A 26,509-nucleotide genomic window follows, 5' to 3' on the forward strand; every position below is an offset into this window, starting at 1 on the left:
AAACCCGGGGCGCGTCACTTCCGGGGCCGCCCCTTAGCAACAGCTAACGGGTTCCCCCGATGGGTCCCGCGGCGAACGCGGGCGGCGGCGCCCGAAGGTTCCGGAGCCCCGCGGCGGCTCCCCTCCCGGACACCGGCTGGGTCTGCGGTTGGAGGAGGGAGCGGTTGGTCCCCACCCCAGTCCTCAGCGCGCTTCTCACGGGCTCTCGCTGGGCTGGGGGTGCTGGGGAGGATCCGCTCGGTGACACCGGCTTCCGGGCCCGTTCTGGCTTGCGGTTTCCCGGAGTCCAGGGAATGGTTAAGGGCGGACTGACTCCACCTTCCTCGTCAGCATGGACTTGCCTCCAGCGCCAGCCCCTACATCCAGCACCCTATTGAACATCTATCCCTGGCTTATCTGCAGGTAGCTCGCACCCACGCGTCCAAAAGCGGTCACCATCTTCCCCCCAAACGCGCTGCTACTTCTCCAGCTATTTAATGCGCCCTCCAGGCAACACGGCTGTCACCTGGGAAATGGGGAGTCGGCCTTGGCCCCTGCGTTTCCCTCAGCTCCTCTTCCAGTCGCCAAGTCCTAAGGATCTCTCAAACCAGCCCCTCCCCTCCTCCGCCAGTAGTGCCCGACTCTGTCCACCATCATTTCTCCTCTGGATTTCTGCAACAGCCTCCTAACAGAACTCCCTGCTCCCTCCCCTCATTCTCTCCACAGTTCGACAGTGAATTTTCCAAAACCAATAAATCTGACCAGGGCACCCCGCTGCTTATAACCCTTAAGGTAGACAAGGATGATCTGTCCCCTGTCTCTCTCCCCACCCTCTACCTTTATTTGCACCCCCCCCCACGCTTTCATTCTCCAATCCAGACAGTTTAAAGCATTTTTGGTTCTTTTAATGATCCTCTTCTCTTCCATAGGCTGAAATAATTTCTTCCCTACTAAACACTTTTCTTGCTCCCATCTATATCCAGCACACACTCCTCGTCGTTCTGGTCTAATGCTATTTTCTTGAGGAACCCTTTCTTGACACGACCCTCCTCCTAATTCTAATAACTAGTTCTGTGGATGTTTTTGTTCTGCACAGTATCTTTTAGTCTTTGACTATGTGTAAGCATGTTTGTACAATTTTGAATCCTTTAAAAAGTCTTTTGATTTTGGATTCTCAAAATAAGATGTGCTTGTTTAAATAAAAAATCCAAACAATACAGAAATATATGGTGGAAAAAATGAAAAGTCCCATTCAAACCCTAACCCAACCCCAATTTCATGCCCTTCCCCAGAGGGGACCACTCTTTAACAGTTTGGTGAATATCCATCCCCTTAGTTCTTTAAAAATATGCATGCATATGTAAGAGCTAAAACTATAAAATTCTTAGGAGAAAATAAAGGCATAAGTCTTTGTGATTTAGGGTTAGGCAATGGTTTCTTAGATATGACACCAAAAGCATAAGCACAAGAGAAAAAAATAGACAAACTGGATTTCATCAAAATTAAAAACTTTTGTGCTTCAAAGGGCACCATCAAAGAAAGTGAAAACACAACTCACAGAATGGGAGAAGATATTTGCAAATCACATATCTGGTAAAGAACTAGTAATCCAGACTATATAAAGAATTTATGACTAAATAATAAAAAGACAAGTAACCAAATGTAAAATAGGCAAAAGAGCTGACTAGACATTTCTCCAAAGAAGATATGCAAATGGCCAAGAAACACAGGAAAAGATACTCAACATCATTAGTCATCAGGGAAATGTAAATCAAAACCTCAAAGAGATACAACTTCATATCCTAGGATGGATACGATCAAAGAGATAGACAATAACAAGTATTGGCCAGGATGTGGAGAAATGGGAACCCTCCTACGTTGCCGATGGGAATTTAAAATGGTGCAGCAGCTTTGGAAAACAGTTTGGCAGTTCTTCAAAAAAGTTAAACATAGACTTATCATATAACCTTGCAATTCCACTTCTTTTTTTTTTTTTTTTTTAAACTTGGGGTTTATTTATTTATTTATGGCTGTGTTGGGTCTTCGTTTCTGTGCGAGGGCTTTCTCTAGTTGTGGCAGGTGGGGGCCACTCTTCATCGCGGTGCGCGGGCCTCTCATTATCGCGCCCTCTGTTGTTGCCGAGCACAGGCTCCAGACGCGCAGGCTCAGTAATTGTGGCTCACGGGCCTAGTTGCTCCGTGGCATGTGGGATCCTCCCAGACCAGGGCTCGAACCCGTGTCCCCTGCATTGGCAGGCAGATTCTCAACCACTGTGCCACCAGGGAAGCCCCCTGCAATTCCACTTCTAAGTATATACCCAAGAGAAAATTTTCACAGCACCATTATTCATAATAGACAAGAAGTGGAAATAACCCAAATGTCCTTCAACTGGTGAATGAATATGATATGGAATAATATAGTCATACAATGGAATATTATTTGGCGAGAAAAAGGAATGAAGTAGTGATACATGCTACAATATGCATGGAACTCGAAAACATGCTAAATGAAAGATACCAGTCACAAAAGATGATACATTTATGATTATATTCCTATGTCCAGAATACACAAATCTATAGAGACAGAAAGTAGATTAGTGGTTGCCTAGGGCTGAGGGGGTGGGGAAAAAGGAATTACTGCTAATGGGTACAGAGTTTCTTTCTGGGGTAATGAAAATGATCTAAAATTAGATGGTGATGATCATTGCATGGTTGATGGATGATAGTTGTATATGTACAGCTCTGTGGATATTCTGAGAAACAGTGAATTGTTCACTTTAAATGTATGCTCTAAATGTATTGTATGTGCGGGGCTTCCCTGGTGGCGCAGTGGTTAAGAATCCTCCTGCCAATGCAGGGGACACAGGTTTGAGCCCTGGTCCGGGAAGATCCCACATTCTGCGGAGCAACTAAGCCCGTGCGCCACAACTACTGAGCCTGCGCTCTAGAGCCTGCGAGCCACAACTACTGAGCCCACATGCCTAGAGCCCGTGCTCCCCAACAAGAGAAGCCACTGCAATGAAAAGCCCGCGCATCACAACAAAGAGTAGCCCCCGCTCGGCACAACTAGAGAAAGCCCGCACACAGCAATGAAGACCAAAAAAAAAAAAAAAAAGAAAAAAAACGGTATGTGAATTATATCCCAATAAAGGTGTTAAAAATACATTTATAGACGTGTATATGTAAACTCATAATGCAGGATGGATTTAACAACATAAATAGGATCATACTGTACAAATTGTTCTGTGACATATTTTTATCACTTTTTATGTCAGATCATATAATCCTGTTTAATTCTTTTGAATGGTTGCATTGTATTCCAGTAATTGCACAATCTTCTTATTGGTGGAATTTGGTTGACAAATTTAGGCAGAAGACCTAAATAGACATTCCTCCAAAGAAGACATACAGATGGCCAAGAAGCACATGAAAAGATGCTCAACATCACTAATTACTAGAGAAATACAAATCAAAACTACAATGAGGTATCACCTCACACCAGTTAGAATGGGCATCATCAGAAAATCTACAAGCAACAAATGCTGGAGAGGGTGTGGAGAAAAGGGAACCCTCTTGCACTGTTGGTGGGAATGTAAATTGATACAGCCTCTATGGAGAAGTGTATGGAGGTTCCCTAAAAAACTAAAAATAGAACTACCATATGACCCAGCAATCCTACTACTGGGCATATACCCAGAGAAAACGATAATTCAAAAAGACACATGCACCCCAATGTTCATTGCAGCACTATTTACAATAGCCAGGTCATGGAAGCAACCTAAGTGCCCATCGACAGACAAATGGATAAAGAAGTTGTGGTACATATATACAATGGAATATTACTCAGCCATAAAAAGGAACGAAATTGGGTCATTTGTTGAGACGTGGATGGATCTAGAGACTGTCATACAGAGTGAAGTAAGGCAGAAAGAGAAAAACAAATATCGTATATTAACGCATATATGTGGAACCTAGAAAAATGGTACAGATGAACCGGTTTGCAGGGCAGAAATTGAGGCACAGATGTAGAGGACAATCATATGGACACCAAGGGGGGAAAGCGGCGGGTGGTGGGGTGGTGGTGTGATGAACTGGGTGATTGGGATTGACATGTATACACTGATGTGTATAAAATGAATGACTAATAAGAAAAAATAAATAAAAAATAAACGTTAAAAAAAGAATATGAAAAAGAATGTATATATATATGTGTGTAACTGAATCACTTTGCTGTACAGCAGAAATTAACACAACCTTGTAAATCAACTACACCAATAAAATAAATTTATTAAAAATTAAAAAAAAATCTCTCATAAATTCTACCACTTAAGGGGTAAATATACCAAATAATACCAGTTCTACACAACTTCCATAAAATTGAAGGGGAGGGGGCTTCCCTGGTGGCGCAGTGGTTAAGAATCCACCTGCCAGTGCAGGGGACACGGGTTCGTGCCCTGGTCCGGGAAGATCCCACATGCCGCGGAGCAGCTACGCCCGTGAGCCACAACTACTGAGTCTGCGCGTCTGGAGCCTGTGCACCGCAACAAGAGAGGCCGCGACAGTGAGAGGCCCGCGCACCGCGATGAAGAGTGGCTCCCGCTCGCCGCAACTGGAGAAAGCCCTCGCACAGAAACGAAGACCCAACACAGCCAAAAATAAATTAAAAAAAAAAAAAATTGAAGGGGAGGGAAGACATTCCTACTCATTTTATGAGGCCATCACTACCCTGATACCAAAGATAGACAAAGACATGACAAGAATATAAAACTATAGACCAATATCCCTTGTGAATATAGATGCAAAAATTTTAACAATTTTCAACAGAATAAATACAGAATAAACTGAATTCTTTTTTTTTAAATAAATTTGCGGTGCGCAGGCTTCTCACTGCGGTGGCTTCTCTTTATTGCAGAGCATAGGCTCTAGGTGCACGGGCTTCAGTAGTTGTGGCCTGCGGACTCTAGAGCGCAGGCTCAGCAGTTGTGGTGCACAGGCTTAGTTGCTCCGCGGCAGGGAAGTCCTCAAACTAATGATTGAGTTTAGCAAGATTTCTGGATACGAGATCAAGAAAAGCAATTAAAAATAAATAATAGGGATTTCCCTGGTAGTCCACTGGTAAAGAATCTGCCTTCCACTGCAGGGGACACGGGTTTGATCCCTAGTCAGGGAACTAAGATCCCACATGCTGCGGGGCAACTAAGCCCACCAGCCGCAACTACTGAGCTCGCGCACCTCAACATGAGAGGCCGCGTCCCGCAAGCTACAGAGCCCATGCACCCTGGAGCCCATGTGCCACAACTAAAGAGAGAAAACCCGCACGCCACAACTAGAGAGAAGCCCACACGCCACAACGCAGAGCCCGCGCCACAATGAAAGATCCTGCATGCCGCAACTAAGCCCCGATTCACCCCCAAAAATAAAGAAAATAAATTAATAAATAAAATATGTAAAAATAAATAAATAATGTATTATTAGAAATTAATTTTATCATTATAAGTAATAACAAAAACAAATAAAAAGCAATTTTATTTCTGTATTCCAGTAATAAATAGTTAGATATTGAAATTTTTAAAAATACCGTTTACGATAGCATCAAAAAATGTGCGTTACTTGGGAATAAATATGACCAATTATGTGTAAGGCCTGTACACTGAAGACTACAAAACACAGCTAAGAGAAATTAAAGACCTAAATAAATGGAGCCATATATTATGTTCATGGGTCAGATGATTCAATAATGTTAGGATATCAATTCTTTCCAAATTGATTTGTAGTTTCAAAGCAGTCCCAACCAAAATCCCAGCAAATTTTGTTTCCTAGAAATTGAGAAGCGGATTCTGAAGTTCATATACAATGCAGATTATCAAGAGCAAAAGCCAAAGTAACCATCAAAAGAGTTGATGGACTTACACTATTTAACTTAAAGACATTATAGAGCTACAGAATTATAGAGTTACAGCATGGAGCTTCAAGGCTTACAGAGCTACTTAAGTAGTGTTGTGAGGCCAAAAGAATAGACAAGGAGATCAGTGTGATGCAACAGAGAGTCCAGAAATAGATCCTGCGTGTTTATGATTCGTTTTGCCAAAGTTGCAAAGGCAATTCAGTTGGAGAAAGGATTACTTTTTCAACAAATGGTGCTGGGACAATTAGATATTCATATGAAAATAAATGAACTTTGATACATAACTCACACTATTTATCAAAATTAACTCAAGATGGATTGTAAACATTTTAAAGTGGATCATAGATCTAAATGTAGAACCTAAAACTATAAAACATGTAGGAGAAAATCTTTGTGATATCAGAGTATGTAAAAGTTTGAGGGATATGACATCAAAGGGAGTGCAGACTTTATCAAAATTAGGAACTAATGCTCTTTGGAAAAAAAAAACTGTTAAGAGTTATAAAGGCAAACCACAAACCACAAGAAAATATCTGCAAATCACATATTTTAAAAAGACATACCACATCATACCCATTAAGATGACTATGATCATAAAAATAGAAAATAACAAGTGTTGGTGAGGATGTGGAGAAATTGAAACACTATGCACTGTTGGTGAAAATGTAAATGGGTATAGCCATTATGGAAAATAGTATGGCAGTTTCTCAAAAAATTAAGAATAGGATTACCATATGGTCCAGCAATTTACCTTCTGGATATATACCCCAAAGCATTGAAAACAGGGTCTTGAAGAGAGATATTTGTATACCCATGTTCATAGCAGCATTATTTGCAATAGCCCAAAAGTGGAAGCAACCCAAGTGTCCATTGATGGATGAATGGATAAACAAAACATTAAGTATTATTCAGTCTTAAAAAAGAAGGAAATTCTGACTCATGCAGAAACATGGATGAACCTTGAGGACATTATACTAAATGAAATAAGCCAGTCACAAAAAAAAGATAAATACTGTACTATCTCATTTATGTGAGATACCTAGAGTAGTCAAATTCATAGGGACAGAAAGTAGAATGGAGGTTGCTAGAGGCTTGGGGAGGGAGAATGGGGAGCTGTTTAGTGGGTGTAGAGTTTCAATTTTGCAGGATGAAAAGAGTTCTGGATATTAGATGCACAACAATGTGAGTGTACTTAACACTACTGAATTGTATACCTAGAAGTGGTTAGGATGGTAAATTTTGTGTTATGTTCATTTTGCCACAGTTAAAAATAAAAGAGATGTGCGTCCAGAAAATCTAAAGAATTCCCAAAACTCAATTTCAATAAGCAAATAAGCAATTCAATTAAAAAAAGGGAAATAGATTTGAACAGATAACCTCCCCAAAGAAGATATATAGATGGCAAACACATGAAAAGATGCTTAATGTGATTAGTCTTTTTGTTTGTTTGTTTTTTTTGGCTGTGTAGGGTGTCTTAGTAGCGGTGCCTGGGCTCCTCTCTAGTTGCGGTATGCGGGCTTCTTTCTAGTTGCGGCGTGTGGGCTCAGTTGCCCCATGGCATGTAGGATCCTAGTTCCGCGACCTGGTATTGAACCCGTGTCCCCTGCATTGGAAGGCGGATTCTTTACCCCTGGACCACCGGGGAAGTCCCTGTGATTAGTCTTTAAGGAAACACATATTACAACAACAATAAAATACCATTACATACCTACTAGAATGTGTAAAATAAAAAAGACCGACCACACTAAGTGTTGGTGAGGGCATAGTACAACAGAAACTTTCATACACTTCTGGTGTGGGTGTAAAATGATACAACCATTTTGGAAAATGGTTTAGCAGTTTAAAATTTTAAAATTCATCCAGCCATTCCACTCCAAGAGAGAAGAAAATATATGTACATATAAAGACTTGCGCATGAATGTTCATAGCAGCTTTAGGTGTTCAAAAAATGGAAACAACCCAAATGTTCAACTTAGATGAGTGGATAAACTATGGTTGATTCATCTAGTAATGGAATCTACGGCCATAAAAAGGAATGAAGTGCTGATACATTATACAACATGTACAAATCTCAGAATAATTATGCTTAGCGAAAGGAGCCAGATAAAAAATATCAACAATTCTAGAAAACGCAAACTAATCTATAGCAACAGAAAGCAGGCCAGTGGTTGCCTGGGTATGGAGGTGGGGCAGGATGGACAAAAAGAGGAAGAAGGGAGGAGATACAAAAGGGCAGGAGGAATTTTGGGGGCGATGGATGTGTTTATTATTTTAATTGTGGTTTCACAGCTACATACATGTCTAAACCTATAAAAGTGTACACTTTAAATATGTGTAGTCTACGGAACATCAGTTATATCCGGAAGTTGGTAAAATTGTATTAAAATGAAACCAGAGGAATTCCCTGGCGGTCCAGGGGTTAGGACTCCATGCTTCCACTGCTGAGGGCCCGAGTTCGATCCTTGATTGGGGAACTAAGATCCCGCAAGCCGCGCAGCGCAGCCAAAAAAAAAAAAAGAAAAAGAAAAAAGAAACCACTGGGGAGAACCTATAATATTTCAATATAAAAAGTTAAAAAAATTGTATTAGTGCTTGTCAAATTGCTCTGTGAAAACTCTGTACAGGTTAACTCTCTTTAAAGCTGTTTGAGAGAGGTCTGTTTCTCTACAACCAAGTGATGGTGGGTACAATAAATACTGATGACTTTTCCCAGACCAAGAGGCACAATATGGTTGTTCAATTCATATTCCTCTGAGTATTAGTCCAATTTATTGTTATTTCAGGTTCTAGTGAGACATTTTTATTTCTTCTTTGAAGTGCCTGCTTATAAGCTTTGTTGTCTTACCTCCTTCAGGTGTTTGCTTAGACATTACCTCAGAGCAGTTTTCCTGACCCCCTATGTAAAATTGCAGCCCCTCCCACTGCCCACTCCTGTTTTATTTTCCCCTGTCGGAATTTATCACCATCTGATGTACAATTTAGTTTACTTATTTACCTTATTTAGCGTCTAACTCCCCTCACTAAAACGTCAATGCTTCGAAGGCAGAGATTTTTGTCTTTTATTCACTCCTAAATTCCCAATACCTAGGACATACCTGGCACATTGTAGGCACTCAATACATTTCTTGAATGACTGAATGCTTTTTTTTTTTTCTTCTTGGGGTGTTTGTCTTTTTCTTGTTGATTTAAGAACTCTCTATACATTAGGGAGATTAACCCTTTATCATAAAGGGTACACATATTTTCCCCTGTTGATGCTTGTCTTTTCCTTTACCATTTAGAGACTGAAAATTTTAGGTAGTTATATATCTGTCTTATATTTCATGGCTTCTGGGCCTTATGTCTTCCTTCTCCAAGATTCAAAACATTTTTCTATATAGTTTTCTTCTAATCCCATAGGTTTTTTCCCTTGCAGAGCTTTAATTCATTCCGAATTTACTTTCCTGTCAGATGTGAGGTAAGAACAGACCTTTATTTTTTTCCAAATGATAGCCAACTGTCTTTTTTTCTTAACACGTTGTGTTTTTCCCTGTCTTCCTAATCAATCTTTCAAAGGGCTGGTGGTATTTTTTTTTTAACCTGGAAAAAATTCCTGTCCTGTTGTGCAATTAAGTCAACATTTATTCATTTCTTATATTTCATGCAAAGGAACATAATCTTTGTATTCTGAAGAAACATTTAGCACAGTACCTAGCACATAGTGGGAGCAGAAATTGTGGGATGAGTGAATAAAGGAACAGGTGTCCCTGTGCTTGCTCCATGGAGTAGTGAAATCCTGATGGGCAGCAGCTGAGAGCTGGAGGGGGTTTCGAGATTATACAGTCCAGTGACAAACTTTTCACTGATCTGTGGAGAAATTAAAAAAAATAAGGACAGGAGTTCCCTGGTGGTGCAGTGGTTGAGAATCCGCCTGCCACTGCAGGGGACACAGGTTCGAGCCCTGGTCCGGGAAGATCCCACGTGCTGCGGAGCAACTAAGCCCGTGCGCCACAACTACTGAGTCTGCACTCCAGAGCCCATGAACCACAACTACTGAGCCTGCGTACTGCAACTACTGAAGCCCGCACTCCTAAAGCCCGTGCTCTGCAACAAAAGAAAGCACTGCAATGAAGAGTAGCCCCCGCTTGCTGCAGCTAAAAAGCCCGTGCACAGCAACAAAGACCCAACACAGCCAAAAATAAATAAATAAATTTATTAAAAGAAAAAAAAATCTGCCTGCCAATGCAGGGGACAAGGGTTTGATCCCCGATCTAGGAAGATCCCACATGCCGCGGAGCAACTAAGCCCGTGCGCCACAACTACTGAGCCTGCACTCTAGAGCCCACGAGCAACAACTACTGAAGCCTGCACGCCACAACTACTGAGGCAGAGCACCTAGAGCATGTGCTCCACGACAGGAGAAGCCACTGCAAGGAGAAGCCTGGGCACTGCAACACAGAGCAGCCCAGCTGGCTGAGTGCAGCAATGAAGACCCAACGCAGCTAAAAATAAAATAAATAAAATAAAATTTCCCTTCTAAAAAAAAAAAAGACAATTATGCACATATAGGTGTAGAGAAAAAACATTGTGAGGCTGCCAACTGTTTTTTCTTGGGAAGGATCCTGAAATTTTGGCTTTCCTTTTCTATTGTCCTGATATTATGATAAATTTCACGTTCATGAAATCCAAAAGTCAAGGAAACCCTGAACTGTAGTCCTGCTCTTCCATCCAATGTTTACTGAACCATCTGCTCTGTGCAGTCACTGCTATAGGCGTCGAGGGTTCAGTAGTGAAAAGACCAGCCGGGAGGCCTTGTATAGTTTAGCAGGGAAGGTCTACATCCCTGAAACGATAACTCAATAGCTTATTGCAGGTGAGGAACGTGTAAGGAAGAGGACAAGGTGACAGGTATACTGCCTAGTTGGAAGCTGAGGCCCAGGAAAGGGCAAGGAATAGCCTTGGGGCGCACAGATTGCGCGGTCACCTGTGCGACCTCAAACTTTGCGCACTAGGTCCACGAGCCTCGTAGGTGGGGGAGCGGAGGCGGGGCCGTGTTCCCGGCGTTCTCTTGCCCCGCCCACCCCGCCGCGCCGCCAGACGGCAGAGCGGAGAAGCGGTGGCACGTGAACGGGGCGGGGCGGAGCAGAACGCGCGCGCCTGAGGCTGAGTTTCCGGTCGGAGGCCTTTGCCCAGCGCCCCGCGGCCCTGAGGGGCGGCGGCGCTGGCGGCGGCGGAGGCAGCGGGGGGATCCGGAAGTCAACACCATGTCGAGTCTGCACAAGAGCCGGTAAGGGGCCACTGGGGTAGACCAGCCAGGCCACTCCTGGCCAGGTTGCCTCTTCTGACCTACGGAGGGGGCGCGCGGATGCGGCCATGAACCGAGACACCCCCGCCCCCGGCAGAAGGTTTTGGGCGCCCACTTTCCAACCTCTTTGCTGTGGGCCTGAGGGGGGCACGGAGCGTGGACACCTGCCCCTCGGTGTCGCCCCTTTTCTCACTGTCTCTCTCTCTGTCTCTTCCTCACCCTGGATCCCTTCCCCTGGTGTCTTCCTCTTCCAGGGCCTCGATGCCCGATCTCACCCCCACCTCCTGTCCTTTTTTCCCTTGTTAACCCTTTGCCCCAGTACCCTAGTCTCTCCAGATGCTCCCCATCCCACGTGTCCTTTTCTTACTAGAAATGTTAGAAAACCTGGATTCTCCAGTTTGTTCTCCCCTCAGGCCAAATCCTGCAGCGTTGGCTAATTTTGCTCACTCTTTAGTTTTCCTCCAGGACTTTTTTTTTTTTTTAATTTAATTTATTTTTTATACATCAGGTTCTTATTAGTTATCTGTTTTATATATTAGTGTATATATGTCAATCCCAATTTCCCAATTCATCCCCCTCCCCCCACTTTCCCCCCTTGGTGCAGGACTTGTTTTTTAAACCTTTTGTCCTTGCCTGCGGGCAGGCCCAGAGGTCTTTTAATGGTTATATATTTGAGCTTGGAACGCCGATTACACAGGTCCTTGTCTACAGATCAAATTACTCCTGATGGCTAGGGTTTTTTGAGTTCAGATAGCAGCAGTGTGTTGGGCCTGGCCAGCAGGAAGTGCCCCATAAATGCCAGCTCACTAAATATTAGAATGTGTCTAATTTCATGGTGCTCATTTGAGAACCTCTAGACAAGAATATCTCTACATTTCTGGGCTTAGAGGAAAAAGTGATCTCTAATTCTCCAAAGCTGCCTTTGGCCAGGTTTTGCTTGAGCTTTGCCATCTTTATGTCCCGAAGGGGAGGGAGGAACAGGCTGGAGACTGGTGGTGTAAGGGAGCTGTGGGCTTTTGGAGTGGTCGCTAAGCCTGTCATCTTGGGGTTTGGTTGTGCTTCATTTGCCTCCCCCTCCCTCCTTCTAGGATTGCAGATTTCCAGGATGTCCTGAAGGAGCCCACGATTGCCTTGGAAAAGCTTCAGGAACTCAGTTTCAGTGGTAAGAGGCAACTCTCCATTTTCAGGGTTTTCCTAGAGCAACGTTGTGACTAAGATGGAGGGGAGGGTGCCCAAGGCCACACCTGGCCAGTTCTGGGGGCCAGCCTGCCTTTCGGGGCCATCTCCAGCTTCTGTGGAGCTGAACAACCAGTGACTACCCTGAGCTTGGAGGGGGTTCCTGGAGCAGTGGCGGCCACAATTAGCATGCCTGTAGGCCTTAGACAGGGTGCTTATTGGCCTATGAGTGATGCTGATTGCTTCCTGAGAGTAACTGGAGGGCAGAGGGGAGACTTCGTGAGCGGAGGTCAGGTCTTTCCTCATTCCTCAGCAAGCTTCCTGTCTTGTAGAATTTGGTTAGCTGCAGAGTGGTTCCTGGTTCTATCCCTGGCTTAGGATCAAAGCCAACTCAGGCAACAGTGAACTTTGGTTAATGGTAAAATTCCAGCCTTGAGACACCCACTTTAAGGAGCTGAACCCCAGCAGTTTTTGACTTTGCCCTCCATGGCCTAGTTAACTTTTCAGCACAGAGACTTCTGCTTGTCTTTAAAAATACCCCAAGGTGTTCTGGGTAGCTTCTTGTGACTGCACTGCCCTTGTAACTTTGTCAGCAAGTAGTGCTTGAGTTGCCCCCTTCATCCCCATGCAGATTCTGAGGTGGGGGCATTAGCTCCTGTTCACGGTACTGGGGAGACGGTAGCAACAGCTGCTTTAGCGAGGTTCATGACAGTATTTCAGGAGAAGTTTGTCTTTCTGTTCCGGAGTGATATTTAGGCCCTGAAGATCTTTTTTTTATTTTTTTTAAAATTTATTTATTTTTTAACCTCTTTATTGGAGTATAATTGCTTTACAGTGGTGTGTTAGTTTCTACTTTATAACATGGCCCTGAAGATCTTGAGGGGTTTTGGCATCTGTGCTGAGCTGAAGAATCTGCCAGGCCCCAGGGGATGCAGCCTGCTGAGTTGGGCTGTAGAGTCAGACAGACCTGTGTGTGAGTCCTTGATTTCTCTGTCTTTCCAGATGAGTTTATTTATCTGTAAGATGGAGACAATGATGCTGATCTTCCCTACTTACTAGGGCTGTAATGAGGATTAAGTGAAACATGTCCGTAAAGCCCAAAACACTCAGCATTCATAGCTTTGTTTATATTCCACAGATACTTACGGACTACCTGTTGTGGGCCATGCCCTGGACTAGGTACTGGGACTGTAAGACAAATTTGGTCCTCTGTCTTTCTGGCGCTTACTCAGTAGTAGGAGTTAAAGATGTTAAATAGATATACAAATTACATTATACGATCCCATTTGTGGTGGATGTTGTGAAGAATTGATGGAGCTATTATCATTTATGTCAAGGGACCTGACTTTGTTTGGGAAGAGGTGGTGGTTGGTAAAGGCTGCTCTGAGGAAGAAATATCAAGGGTGAGAAGGTGTTATCCTCAAAAGAACATTCCAGATGGGCCACGGAGAGAGAGTACACACAGGATTAGCATCTAGTCTAGTGATCTTTCTGGCAGAAAACGATCCTGGAAGAAGTACTTCTTGCCCACTCCATTCCCTGCCGACTGGCTCCGAGGTGGAGGACTGGGGGGTTCTGGGACTCTGCGGGGGCGTGACCTTTGCCTGCTATGTCCACAGGCATCCCCTGTGAGGGCGGACTGCGGTGCCTCTGCTGGAAGGTGGGTGTGCCTGGGGTGGAGCTTCTGCTCTGCTGAGACTCCCTGGTTTCCTGCATGGGCTGCCCCTACCCCTGGCCCCTTCTTCCTGCTCTCTGTCTTTCCTTGCTTGTCCCAGGAGGCTTTTCTGGGAAGTTCTGGGTTTTCTGTTTCTCTTGGCGTCCCCTCCAGGATCCCCTTGGGGATGGAACACTTTGTAATGCCAGCGAAGCCCTCTGCTTCCTGGTCCAGACAGCTCAGTGGAAGTGATGCTTACTGGGACAAAAAAAAAGGCTGCGCTTCACCTAAAGCCTTTCGCTGAGGTGGGAGCAGAACCCCGGTGTCCTGGTTTCCAACCCCTTTGAGCACAGAGTTTTATTATCGTTTGGAAGAGTCTGTGTGAGGAAATGCAGTAGAAAGGGCTGGTTCAGGATGAAGGTGGGGGAAGCCAGTGGGGAGAAAATGGGAGGCTGCCCCCAGCCCATGCCTGTGTTCCTGGGTTTTATTTAGCCCATCTTGCTGTCTCCGGGCTTTACCAGACATTTTCTTTGAGGCCTCTCAGCCTCCATCTACTTCCAGGGTTGGGCTGGGGGAGTCGCCAGAGCTTTGCTCTTCTCTCTCTCTGCAGATTCTCTTGAACTACCTCCCCTTGGAGAGAGCATCATGGACCTCCATCCTGGCGAAGCAGAGGTGAGACCTTGACAAAGGGGAGTGATGGGAGGCCCTTTGTATCAAACAGAGCAGGTGGTGTGAGCCCGGCCCACTTCCTATTGCTGCTGCTCTGCGCCGGGCTCCCTGGGGGAGACCTTTGGGGATCATCCCTCTCTCCTCTTCTCTCCTACAGGGAGCTGTATTCTCAGTTCCTGAGGGAAATGATCATCCAGCCTGGCATCGCCAAGGCCAACATGGGTGTATCCAGGGAGGATGTGACCTTTGAGGACCATGTGAGTAGGGGTCAGCAGTGGGGACCGAGGCTGCAGAGCGGGGAGAGGTGTGGGCTTTGGAGTGGACTAGGTCCCTCGTGCCAGAGGCCAGGTGCAGCTGGTCTTGGTCCCCTCTGGCCCTCCCAGTACCTCATTTCTGCATTTAGCTCCTCAGCCCCCGAAGGCTGTTGTCTCTCCCTGTTCTCCGCAGGCTCTGGGCCCAGTCGGGACTGTAAGCGATGACTGGGGTCATGGGAGCGTGCGTGTGCAGCGCTGAGCCAGGTCTTCCACGTGCATTGTCTCCTTTCCTCCTCAGTCCCCTTCCTCGAGGAAGGTTCTGTGATATTATAGTTGAAGGGAGTCAGAGCAGGGCTGGTGGGAGGATAAACTGCCTTCGTGCGGCCTGGAGGAAGCCTCGTTCCAGCCACAAATACCGAGCTCCTCCCTGGTGCTTTGCAGTCGGGAAGTGGAGATGGGTTGGACCCAGGCCGATCCTCCAAGGACTGGAATTGGCAACTCAAAGTAGTAATGAGTTAGATTCGAAGAGACCTAATGATACAATATTCATTCATTCAGCAGGCAAGCATTTAGTGAGCACCTGTTACATGCAGCATTCTAGAGCTACAGACAGGAAAGACAGAGTCCTTGCTGCGCAGGGAAGTACTCAGAGCGGACTGCGGGGCTCGGCCGCCGGGTGTGGAGTGTGATGGTGCTTCGGGAGGCCGTGCGAGGCCTGTGCTGCCCCCCAGCTAGCTCACAGGCTGTCTCAGCCACAGCTGGGTCTCTGGTGGGAATGCTGGTTCGGAGCCGCTGCTCAGGCGCCCAGGCTGGTATCTGTCCCTGGGCTCCTAGCCGACCGAGGACAGAGCAGCTCGTTTTCCCTGACAGCCACTCAACCCTAACCCCGACAGCCGATGGAACACGTACTTCAAGGACAACGAGGTGCTGCTGCAGATCGACAAAGATGTCCGGTGAGCAGGGCGCTGGGCGCTGGCAGCCGGCCCCTGGGGCTTCTGTGGGATTCCCAGTTCTTCTGCCCTGTCCCTTCCCAGCCCAGGCCCACAGGGGCATGTTTGAGGAACTGCTGGTGAGTTGTCCTGCTAGCTGAGTCCAGGCCCTAGTGATAGCAGGCCTGGGGTGGGGCTGGCGGTGCGGTGAGCGCCCGGCTCTCCTCTCTCCCTGCCTTAGTTTCAGTTGTAGCCCTGGCGTCTGTGGATTCATCTCTTCCTTCCTTCAGCAAATACTGAGGCCCCGCCACATGGCAGGCTCAGAGCCAGGCTGGGCGTTGAACACGGAATAGACAGACATGGCCTCTCTCCTTAAGGAACCTAGAAGCTGGCAGGGAGGACAGGAAGACGGATGTTCAACAAAACAGATCTTCCGTGTCACTAAAGTTTGTGGAGAACGCTCTGAAGGCAGAGTTCAGGGTGCTTCAGGGTGATTGGGAAGCCTGGCCGGAGGCAGCAGCTGAGATGGGAGGAGCGGGCACCTTGGGGCAGGGGGAGGGGAGCGGAGGGCCGTGTGCTGCTGGGCGAGGAGCTGCCGTGGGAGGCCCTGCGAGCCTGCAGAGCTTGGCTGTCCGAGGAGCAGCGCGAAGGCCTGTGTGCCTGCGGCCACACTGGAGGCAAGCAGGGGTCGGACCATCGCTCCATCCCAGGGATGTGGGGCAGACGCGCAAAGGTTTTAAGCACAGGAGCGACAGGGTCAGAAGTGTGTTTTTTTTTAAACTGTGAGCTACGCTGTGTGCATGTGCGTGCCGTTCCTCTTGGTAGAGAAGTGTGGAGACGCCAGCTGTGCTGTCCTGTTGGGTGGGCGAGTCTGGCAGCGGGTGACTCTCCCACAGGGCTGGGTGAGGAGCCGGCAGGCCTGTCCGCAGTGGACCCAGTGGTTAGAGCTTGGGTTCTGAGTCTGCCCGCCTGCTTTCAGTTCTGCCTTCACCGTTTGTAGCTGTGTTTCCAGCCCCTTGCCACCTGGGGCTGCTCCTCTCCTGTGCTCATTCTGCCCGCAGTGGGACCCCAACCCTGGGCGGCTCAGCCAGGGGGCAGAACGGGCTCTTGCCTCCTTCCTTCTCAGGCTGGAGCCTCTACTCACCAGGTGTTTAATAGCCCCATTTAAGTCAGGAACCACGTCTTGAACCCAGTTCTGGGGAAACAGGTTCTTGCCCTGGTAGTGATTGTAGCACGTTGTTCAGTGTTTCTAGAGGGCAAGTTTGCAATGTGCTCTGTATAAGATCTTTGGAAAATGCGCGTGTACTGCAGTACATATATTTTAAAAACTTGATCACGATCTAGAGCCTGTCTCCCAACTTGCTTTTTTCTCTTGCTCTGTCTTGAGCATCTCCCATGTCAGCTGTGTAATATTCTATTGTATAATGTGTAACTTAACTAAACTTCTTTTACCATTTTAAGCCACAATGCAGTTAATACGTTTGTACATATGAGGTATTTTTGACATGGAAAGACGTTTGTTTTAGGAGAAGAGTTAAGACCCTAAGGACACTTAAAAATATATATGCGTGTGTATGTGTCTATTTGCAAATACACGTTAAGATATGTGGGTATGTATACATATACCATGACTATATTGCTTTTGAAATAAAATGTTATTAATTAAAAAACAGACACACACATACAGAGGCTTTGGGGATGCTGGGGCATCTGGCAGCAGGGTGCTGGTGGGATGCCTAAAAATTCCACGCTGAGTAACAGTCCTCCCCTGTTCCCTCTTGACAGAAGGCTGTGCCCAGACATATCCTTCTTCCAGAGGGCCACCGAGTACCCCTGCCTCCTCATCCTGGATCCGCAGAATGAGTTCGAGACCCTTCGTAAGCGGGTGGAACAGACGACACTGAAATCCCAGACGGTGGCCCGGAACCGGAGCGGGGTCACAAATGTGAGAGGCAGCCTGGCAGCCCCAGGGACGCCCCGTGATGGCCTTTTCCTTCCTGCTTCTCTTGGACTAGTGGCCACGGGCCATCAGACCCCTGACCGTCTGCCCTGAGAGTTACCCAAAGCAGCCTTGGTCCTGCCCGGTCCCCCTCCAGGCTCTCTCTGAAAGTCAGGCATCAAAGGCTGGTGTCATGGGTGTGGGGGAGGGCCCTGCTGTGCAGTGAAGGAGCCACACTTCTGGTCTGTGGTGTAGACGGCGCTTGGAAAAGTAACTACCAGTGTGATGAGGAAGTGCGGTGGGAACAGTGATGGGGGGAGCCGACCTGGTCTGGGCATCAGGGAAGACTTCCCTGAGGAAGTGACATTTAAGCTGAGGCTCCAAGGATGAAGAGGAAAGAGACTTCAGGTGGAGCGAATGGCATGTGTGGACGTCCTCAGGCCGGAGAGAGCGGGGTGTGTTCAAGGAAGGGAGTCCAGCATGAGGTGGGGCGGGGCGGGGTCGGGGGGTGGGGGGAGGTCTGCTGGAGGATGCTGGAGAGGTGAGTGGTGGTGAGGCCACGCGGGGCCTTTATCCTGAGGGCTGGGGACCCTTGCACCATTCTAAGAGCAGGGATGTGATTTAAGTCTGCCTTTATACAAGATTTGACTGGCGGGGGCAGGAATGGAGGTGGAGAGGCCACCTGGGAGGCAGCTGAGGTGTCCAGGCAAGAGTGGGTGGGGGTGGGGGCTGGGGTGGAGTGGGGAGGGGTGTGAGAGGCCTAGGAGAAAAGAATGATAGGTCTTGTGCTGGCCAGGTGATGCTGAGTGTTTGAACCTCAGCCTTCTAGCAGATTCCTGTGATTCTGAGAAGCTGCTTATAGCTAAACAAGTATGTTGTCTTGTTTCTTAATTTACACCTACTGCTTTGGCACCTGGAGCTTTGACTTGTTCCTCAAAATTTTTCGCTGTCTTCCAACAATGGAAAAATCCTCTGTAACCTCCAACAAGCTAAGCTCGTTTCCCCCAAGTGGAGTGACCGATCAGGGCTTTGTGTTTCTAGGAGAGCAGCCGTTTTCCACCACAGGGGTGATGGGGCCGTTCTGGCTGATCCCTGGGTTCCACGTGCTCACGACAGAGCTGGGTGTGTCAGGAGGTGCCAAATGCTTGGCTAAATGGCCCCGTGGCTGGCTGGGTTGGTGGCCCTCCTGCTTGGCTGCTGATGTTCTGGCTGCGTGGCAAGATGGGGACCTGGCTTCTGTCATTCATTTTACTGCAGTAATTGGTGGCTGAGAACTGACTTTAGGTTTGGACCTGGTCCTGGTGATAGAGCTCCATCACTAGACCTCTGGACCAGTGGCTGGGCAGTTTGAGTTGAAGCGGACTGTTTGACCCTGGGCAACTAACACCAGACTCACCTTCCTGGGCCTCCGCCTCTTCTTCTGTAAACTGGGTGTAATCATTTCTGCCCTGTCTGGATTTTGAATTGCCCAGAGGGTGAAATGAGGTCATGGCTGTGCAGATTCTTGGAAAGCAGTGGGCACTCTCTGAGGCCTGGACCTCGGGTTCTAGAGTGAGCTGGTCTGGGCTCACTGTAATGCGAGATGTCTGATGAGTGGCCTAACATTTCTGAGCCTCAGTTTCCTCGTCTTGAAAATGATGTTGAGAGAGTATTCTATGCTGTTCAGGGCATTAAACAGGAAGGCTTGTGGAGCTCTGTTTTGCAGTAGAACACTCTGGGTAAACATTAGTGATGTGTGTGTCTGTGTGTGTGCACATGTACATGCATGTATATGTGTATACACGTGTATATATAGTGGAAAAGGGAGTTTCCTGTTTCCAGGACCCTGGGCTTCCAGGACAGCTTCATACTCTGTCCCTGCATGGGTGTGCCTGTGGCTCTCATACAGTTAACCACAGGCACCCGAACCTTTATGAAGCTCCCAGGGGATCCTGATGTTGGGGACCTCTGCTCTATTGCATGAGTTTTCAGTGGGGATCATCATCTCTTCATTCATCTCCCAACTTTTTCTTATAAAAATTTTGAAACATTCAGAAAAGTTGAAAGAAGAGTACAACGCACACCTGTATACTTTCCACCTAAATTCAACAGTTGTTAACCTTTGGCCATGTTTGTGTGTGTGTCATATATAGACAGACGTCCTGACCCTTCACCTCCAAGTACTTCAGCAGGCATCACGTGAGAATAAGGACATCCTCCTTACCATTGTCTCATCTACGGAGATTAACCATAGTCCGTAATAAGACCTCACATCCAGTCCGGGATCGGGTGTCCTCAGTCGGGATCGGGTGTCCTCAGTCGTACTAAGAATGTTTTTGTTGTTTTAAATCCAGACCAGCACCTCTTCAGGGTTTATGCGTTGCATTAGGATGTTATGTTTCTTTAGTGTCTTCATCTGGAGCACGCCTCCACTTCCCCCTCCTCAACATCTGACTTTTTGAAGAGTCTTAACCAGTTGTCTGTTTTTGATATATTTTTATATTTTTAAGTTTTTTTTTTAATTGAAGTATAACTTACACACAATAAATGCACAAATCTTAGGTATACAACTAGATGACCTTTTTCTTATGTATACACCCGTGTAACTGCCGACCAGATCAAGACACGGAACATTCCCATCATCCAGAAAGTCCCCTCATGCCCCTTCCTGGTCAGTACGCCTTCCCTCAGAGGTAAGCACTATCCTGACCTTTATCACCATAAATTAGATTGCAGTCCAGCTGGCTTGTAGAATGTCATACATTCTGGATTTGTCCACTTGTTCCCGGTGGTGCTGGACTCGTTCCTCTGTGCCCTGGGCTGCCCATGAGATGGAAGTTAGGTTTCGGCTTGTGGGTGAACATACCCAGTGAGAACATACTGTCGGTAGTGCCACCCACCTTAACGAGCTCCTCTTCTCCCCCAGATGAGTTCCCCGCAGAAGAATGCGGCGCCCTCATCCCTGAACGAGTATGAGGTGCTGCCCAACGGCTGCGAGGCCCACTGGGAGGTCGTGGAGCGGATTCTGTTCATCTACGCCAAGCTCAACCCTGGCATCGCTTACGTGCAGGGCATGAATGAGATCGTGGGGCCCCTGTACTACACCTTTGCCACCGACCCCAACAGCGAGTGGAAAGGTAGATACACGGGCTCCAGGCTAATGGGCTTTATTTTATCAAGCTGTGCAGCTCACTTCCCTCTTTTGGGCCTCCATTTTCTGTCGGATAAGCGGGTTGGCCTGGATCATCTCTGAGATCTTTTCTGGCTTGAACTTTCTAGAATGTTAGGTGTTTACTGATTTCTTGCTATCTGTAACTGAATTTCTGATAGAGGAGATGAGCTGTATATATAGGAAGCTGAACGATAGAAAGGATTTAAGTAAATAATGATTTGAAAAAGTGTCAGCAGAAGAGCATGTAGTCAGTCGCTGAGCTGGTGTACAGCATTGTCAGAGGTGCGAGAAGAAAGAAGTGATGTCCTTAGTCTGGGGGTGGAGAGTGGCCACGGACAGAGGAGGGGCGCAGCCTGACCAAGGCGGGGTGACTTGGTGAGGCTCAGGGGAGGGGGTCTCACATAGCTGAGCGGTGGGGTGGGACATGGGAGGGCGCCAGTTCTCTCATGGCTGCCCTCACCCTGCCCGTCTCCCAGAGCACGCCGAGGCGGACACCTTTTTCTGCTTCACCAACCTCATGGCTGAGATCCGGGACAACTTCATCAAGAGCCTTGACGACTCACAGTGTGGCATCACCTACAAGATGGAAAAGGTGTATTCCACCCTGAAGGATAAGGACATGGAACTCTACCTGAAACTGGTGAGGACCCCCAGCACCACACGGGCCAGGGCAGACAGAAGCGGGCGGAGGACGGCAGGCTCCTGAGCACCCCAGGCCCAGGATGAGGACTGGCTTGCGTCTGGGGATTGGAAGTGGCTGCTGCTGCCAGGGAGTGCTGAGCCGGGTGCCGAGGCGGGGCTGGGGGACCTGGGCAGCAGGTGGTGGGAGCCTGGCGGGCTGGGGGTGGGGGAGGTGGATACAGTGCCCCGTGTGCCAGGCGTGGCGCAGGGCGTTTACTGTGTGCTCTTAGTTCAGCCTGTTAGTCCTCCAAGAAAGGAAGTATGAACTTCATTTTTAAAAATTAGTGGAGTGGCATTCCATGTTTATTTCAGGAAACAGTTCAGTAAAAAGGATATTTATTTACAAACAAAACAAGTTTCGTGAACAAGAAGATATATATAAACATATCTTTTTAAACAAATATGGAATCATGTCTTGCTGTTTTGTAACACGCTTTTTCGGTCAATAGTATTCACTGTGGCTGACCAGAGGGCTCGTCTCCGTTGGGAATAATTGAAAACATCAGACGATCTGACAGCATTGGCTGGCAGCAAGCAGGAGCTTCCCCTTTCACTGAGCGAGGCTCCCTAGGCAGCCCCGTGCCACCCGCGCCTCAGCGTGCCTGGCGCTCACGCCTGGCCTGCTGCTTATATGAATTCATGTCTAATAGGTTGCATGGTGTTCCGTGGCAACCAGCCAACACGGATTCTTGCACCCACCCTGCACCTCTGTCTCCCCAGCAAGAGCAGAATATCAAGCCCCAGTTCTTCGCCTTCCGCTGGCTGACACTGCTGCTGTCCCAGGAGTTCTTGCTGCCTGATGTCATCCGGATCTGGGACTCCCTGTTTGCCGACAACAGCCGCTTTGATTTCCTCCTTCTGGTCTGCTGCGCCATGCTCATGTGAGTGTGGCCGCGAGCAGGGGGCGGGCAGGGCCTGCTCTCGAGAGGCTGGTGAGAGCTTCTGGGATTCTCAGGCGAGCATCAAACCAGACTTGCTGCGGGTGCGGTGGGGCCGGCAGGAGCGGGAAGGGGCCTGGTGGGCCTGCACTCAGAGTGGCCCAGGGGCCCAGTGCTTTTGTTGCTCGTTTTTCTTAGACTGATCCGGGAGCAGTTGCTGGAAGGGGACTTTACCGTAAACATGCGGCTCCTGCAGGTAATGGAATTCGGAGGGGCAGGCTCAGTCTTTAGCCATGAGACAGACACTTAGCAGGCGGCCGCCCCATGCCAGCTGCTGTGATAGTCTGCGTCAGGATCAGGAGAGGGTAGCAGGGCTTAAGAGTCCAGACCCCTGAGGCAGATCTGTGTTTGGATCTGGGTTGAATCTGGCTTTGCCACTGACCTTGAGTGTGGTGTGGCCTTGAGTGAATGACTTGGCTTCTCTAAACCAAGCTGGTTCAGAGAAGCCAAGTCATTCACTCAAGGCTGTGACTTATTACCCAGTACGTGCTAATAATGTCCGTTGGTAATCGTGCTCAGACCGGGGGAAGGAAAGTGTGGGCCTTAGTGGTTAAGAACATGGACTTGAGAGTCAGACGATTTTGGGTTCACATCTTTGTTCTCCCATGCTAGTCATGTGACCTAAGCTAAGTGGCAACCTCTCTAGGCCTTAATTTCTTTGCCAACGCCTGGCCTGCGGTTGGTTTTCAATAACTTCATTGACTAGATGTGTAAAATGGGCAGGTTCACAGTAAGCCCTCATCGGGCTGTTGAGGTGACCCAGTGAGCTAGTACATGGACAGCATCCGGCCCTGTTCCAGGCTCATTGTCAGTGGAGGTCAGGGTCCGACGGCAGGAGTGGGGAGAGGTGAAGCAGGTGGTCCTTGTCCTAGGGAAGGGGCTGTGAGACCTTTTGGGTGGTGACTGGTTGGGTTGGTTAAGTTACTGCTGCAGTGGGTGTAGTATAGCTCCGTGCAAGGTCTGGGCAGAGTGGGGGTATCCTGTGCTCCCTATCCCTTAGGCCCGGGGTCCAGCATGGTGACAGGTCTACTGGAGAGGGCCGGGAGCAGCAGAGGTGGTGAAGGGTGAGCTGACTTCTCAAGCATACTGTTGGCCTTTCCCCTGCCCAGGATTACCCCATCACAGACATCTGCCAGATCCTACAGAAAGCCAAGGAACTCCAAGACTCACAGTAGCCTGGCGGCAAGAGGCCCAGGTTTGGGAGAGAAGCCACCGCCGACCGCTGTGCCCTGGCTTCTGGGACGTGCAGGAGCCCGTGGGGTCCCAGCCAGAGGGGCCGCTGCAGGATCAGCCTGCTCCAGGCCTCTCACCCTGGCCGCTCCCACTGGAGGCCCGCTGTGCCGTGCTCCTTCCTAACCACCGAGCCCTGGCTCCTCCCCCCACTCCACCCCTTCCACCCTGGACCCTTCGCCCAGGCTGCTGAGCGAGGCAGGAGCTTGTGAGGTGGTTTCCTGGGGCTGGGGCAGATTGCGGGCCCTGGGGGCAGGCAAGGGCCCCTCCCTGCCTCTGCTCTGCTGCTCTCTTCCTGCTCTCTTGCTCCATCTTCTGGGCGCTGGTCGGGGAGGTGCTTGGCAGATGAGCCAGAAACCACTTCTGGAGGTTGGTGCTTGGGCTTCTCCACAGGGAAGGTGACACCGTGAAGGAGCTAAGAGGCTGCCAGGCCCAGGTCTCACCCTCTGTCTCTTTCCCACGGAGTGTGTGTGTGAGTGTGTGTGTGTGTGTGTGTGTGTGTGTGTGTGTGTAGTTGTGGGTTGCTGTGTCTGTTTTTTAATCCCCCTCGCGTGTGCTTCTGTCTGTGTGTTTCCATGTGTCTGGAGGGAGGTGACTCCCTCTTGGTCTTTGCTTCTCCTTGTCTGTCTCTGCCTCCGTCTCCCTCTCTCTCCTTCCGCCTCTTTCACTGCGGGGGTGTGGCTCTCACTCTGTCCGCCCCTCTCTCCGTTGCTCGCTCTCTCCCCTCTCTTTGGATTGCCTTATCCCCAGCCTCTCCCCCACCCTCCTCTCTATGCCCAAGAACCCTGGAGACAGGATGAAGGGTCTGGCTCAGCCAGGCTCCTGGAGGTCAGCCTTGACCTCTGCAGCCTGTTCCCATCTCCCAGCTCTAGGCTCCCAGGGCTCCCAGTCCACAGTGCCTCACTCGAGGGCCCTGAACCCTTGCCCCACTGCAGGATTCTTGGAAACCCAGAGTTGCTGAGAATTAATAGCCCATGAAGCTTTGCGCCTCACCCACCTGCCCAGGGAGGGAGGGGGGAGGAGAGGGAGAGCTGGGTCTTCCAGAGGTTCCCCCAAAGGTCCTTCTCTCCCAAAAGAAAAAGGACATTAAGGTTGGGATCCAGGTGCCTCTGAGGTGTAGTCGTTCCCATGGCTTCCAGGTGCCGGCCCAGGGCAGGCGAACCCCATAATGGGCAGTGGGACCGAAGGGAGCCTCTCTGGGTCAGGCGTGGCCGAGCTCAAAGGCCTGGGTCCTGTCAGGGCCAGAAGAGCCATGTCTCCCTCAGGCAGGGGAGCTGAAGGAGGTTGCAGGCCCTTCTCCAGTCACCTGCTCGGGCTGCTCCCATGATGTGGGGCACATGCGTACCGAGTAGGAGCAGCCGGCTCCTCCCACGCTGGGCTGTGGGAGTTGTGGGCCTATTCTGACCAAGGCCCTCCCTCCTTTTGTGAGGAGGCAGCTGGTTTGCATCTGGAAGGCTGGGTGACGTAGCATGGGCCCTCTTCATCTCCCCAGACTGGCCAGCAGGGACCCTCAGGCCCCCCGGAAACTTCCTTAGCCTGACAGCCAGGACTTATGGCTATGGGCCGGGAACAGCTTCCCCAAGGAGGCGCCTTTCTAGGCTGTCCCTTGGATGCTTCTAGGACTCCATGCACTTGCCTTTTTCCTCCTCCTCTCCCAACACAGTATTTGGGAGATTTTTACTATTTATTCAGACTCCTGGTTATTTATTGCAGATTGGCAAGTGCTTGATTTGGGGATGAAGGGTAGGGCTGGAATGGTGGAAACCAGCTGGATCCATGGTCTTCCTGACCTTCCAAGGTCAGTCAACATCCTCTCCCCCTGCCTCTAGGACCTTTCTGGTTTTCCAGCAGGTCCTGGCTGGGAGGGCCCTGAGCTCTGTAATAGAACTGGGTGTAAGGGAGACGAGAGAGTTGGTATCCTTGCCAGCCTCCAAGACCCCGGCACGGGGTAGAAACGCTGCTTCCCAGCAGCCTGGCTCACCCTCTTCCCAGAACTTGTCAGCTGGTGGTTCAGTCACAACTTGATCCCTTCACAGCCTGTCGCTTGGACCACAGCCTGGGTCCCAGCAGGCACTGCCCAGGACACCTGATGCATTGCCTCTTGCCTGTCCCTCTGCCTTCCCTCCTGGTACCATACTACTTGAATCACTGCATCTCATTTGCCTCAGTGGCAGACCTGGGTCCAGTGCCCTCTCCTTGACCTTGTGATGAAGGTCAAAAGAGCACAGGAACCACGTCCAGGTTAGACTGAGCTTGCCAATGGGAGGACCTGCCCTTGGCAATTCTCCCTCCCCAGACTCTCAAGGGAGGTCCCCAGAGAGCTAGAGACCCCGAGGCTTCCTGCTTGGGAAGCTGCCCCCAGGACTTTGGACACTTAGAGAATGGGCTGTATGAATTCAGCAGGTCTCATTCCAAGGGTCAGAATGTTAGTCTGCTTTTGTTTTTTCGTCTGTTTTGTTCTTTGAATCAATGCTGTTGATGATAAGTTGTCTTTAATAAATCATGTGTTCTTTGCAGTGGGCATTGGTTCTGTGATGGGCTGAAACCTTCAAGACCTCGGAGCAGGAAGCTCTTAGAATGGTCAAAGGAAAAGGTTAGGAAATTGTTGGAAGGGCCTATTCAACTCTTCTTTAACAACTGCAATTTGCAGTTGTAGGGAGGAGAGAGTGTACACTGGGCCAGAAGGTATTATTACATTATGATTTCATAGCAAGTTATTTT

At 48.7% G+C, this 26,509-nt stretch overlaps 1 protein-coding gene across 2 annotated transcripts; it reads left to right on the forward strand.

The window, feature by feature from the left end:
* The first annotated feature begins 10,990 nt into the window (after positions 1–10,990).
* On the forward strand, positions 10,991–26,304 carry TBC1D13 (TBC1 domain family member 13). 2 transcript variants are annotated; one of them, XM_059925775.1, is made up of 12 exons: positions 10,991–11,149; positions 12,256–12,329; positions 13,963–14,003; positions 14,608–14,669; positions 14,824–14,923; positions 15,791–15,873; positions 17,635–17,794; positions 20,694–20,904; positions 21,416–21,579; positions 22,341–22,501; positions 22,697–22,754; positions 23,668–26,304. In XM_059925775.1, exons 1-12 carry the CDS (start codon positions 11,127–11,129, stop codon positions 23,731–23,733), a joined length of 1,203 nt encoding a protein of 400 aa, XP_059781758.1. In that variant the 5' UTR covers positions 10,991–11,126; the 3' UTR covers positions 23,734–26,304. The 2 variants fall into 2 exon arrangements, with proteins under 2 accessions (XP_059781758.1, XP_059781759.1); XM_059925776.1 differs by lacking the exons at positions 10,991–11,149; positions 13,963–14,003.
* The last annotated feature ends 205 nt before the right edge of the window (positions 26,305–26,509 follow it).

The sequence above is a fragment of the Balaenoptera ricei genome, chromosome 6, assembly GCF_028023285.1.
Source record: "Balaenoptera ricei isolate mBalRic1 chromosome 6, mBalRic1.hap2, whole genome shotgun sequence".
NCBI lineage: Eukaryota > Metazoa > Chordata > Mammalia > Artiodactyla > Balaenopteridae > Balaenoptera > Balaenoptera ricei.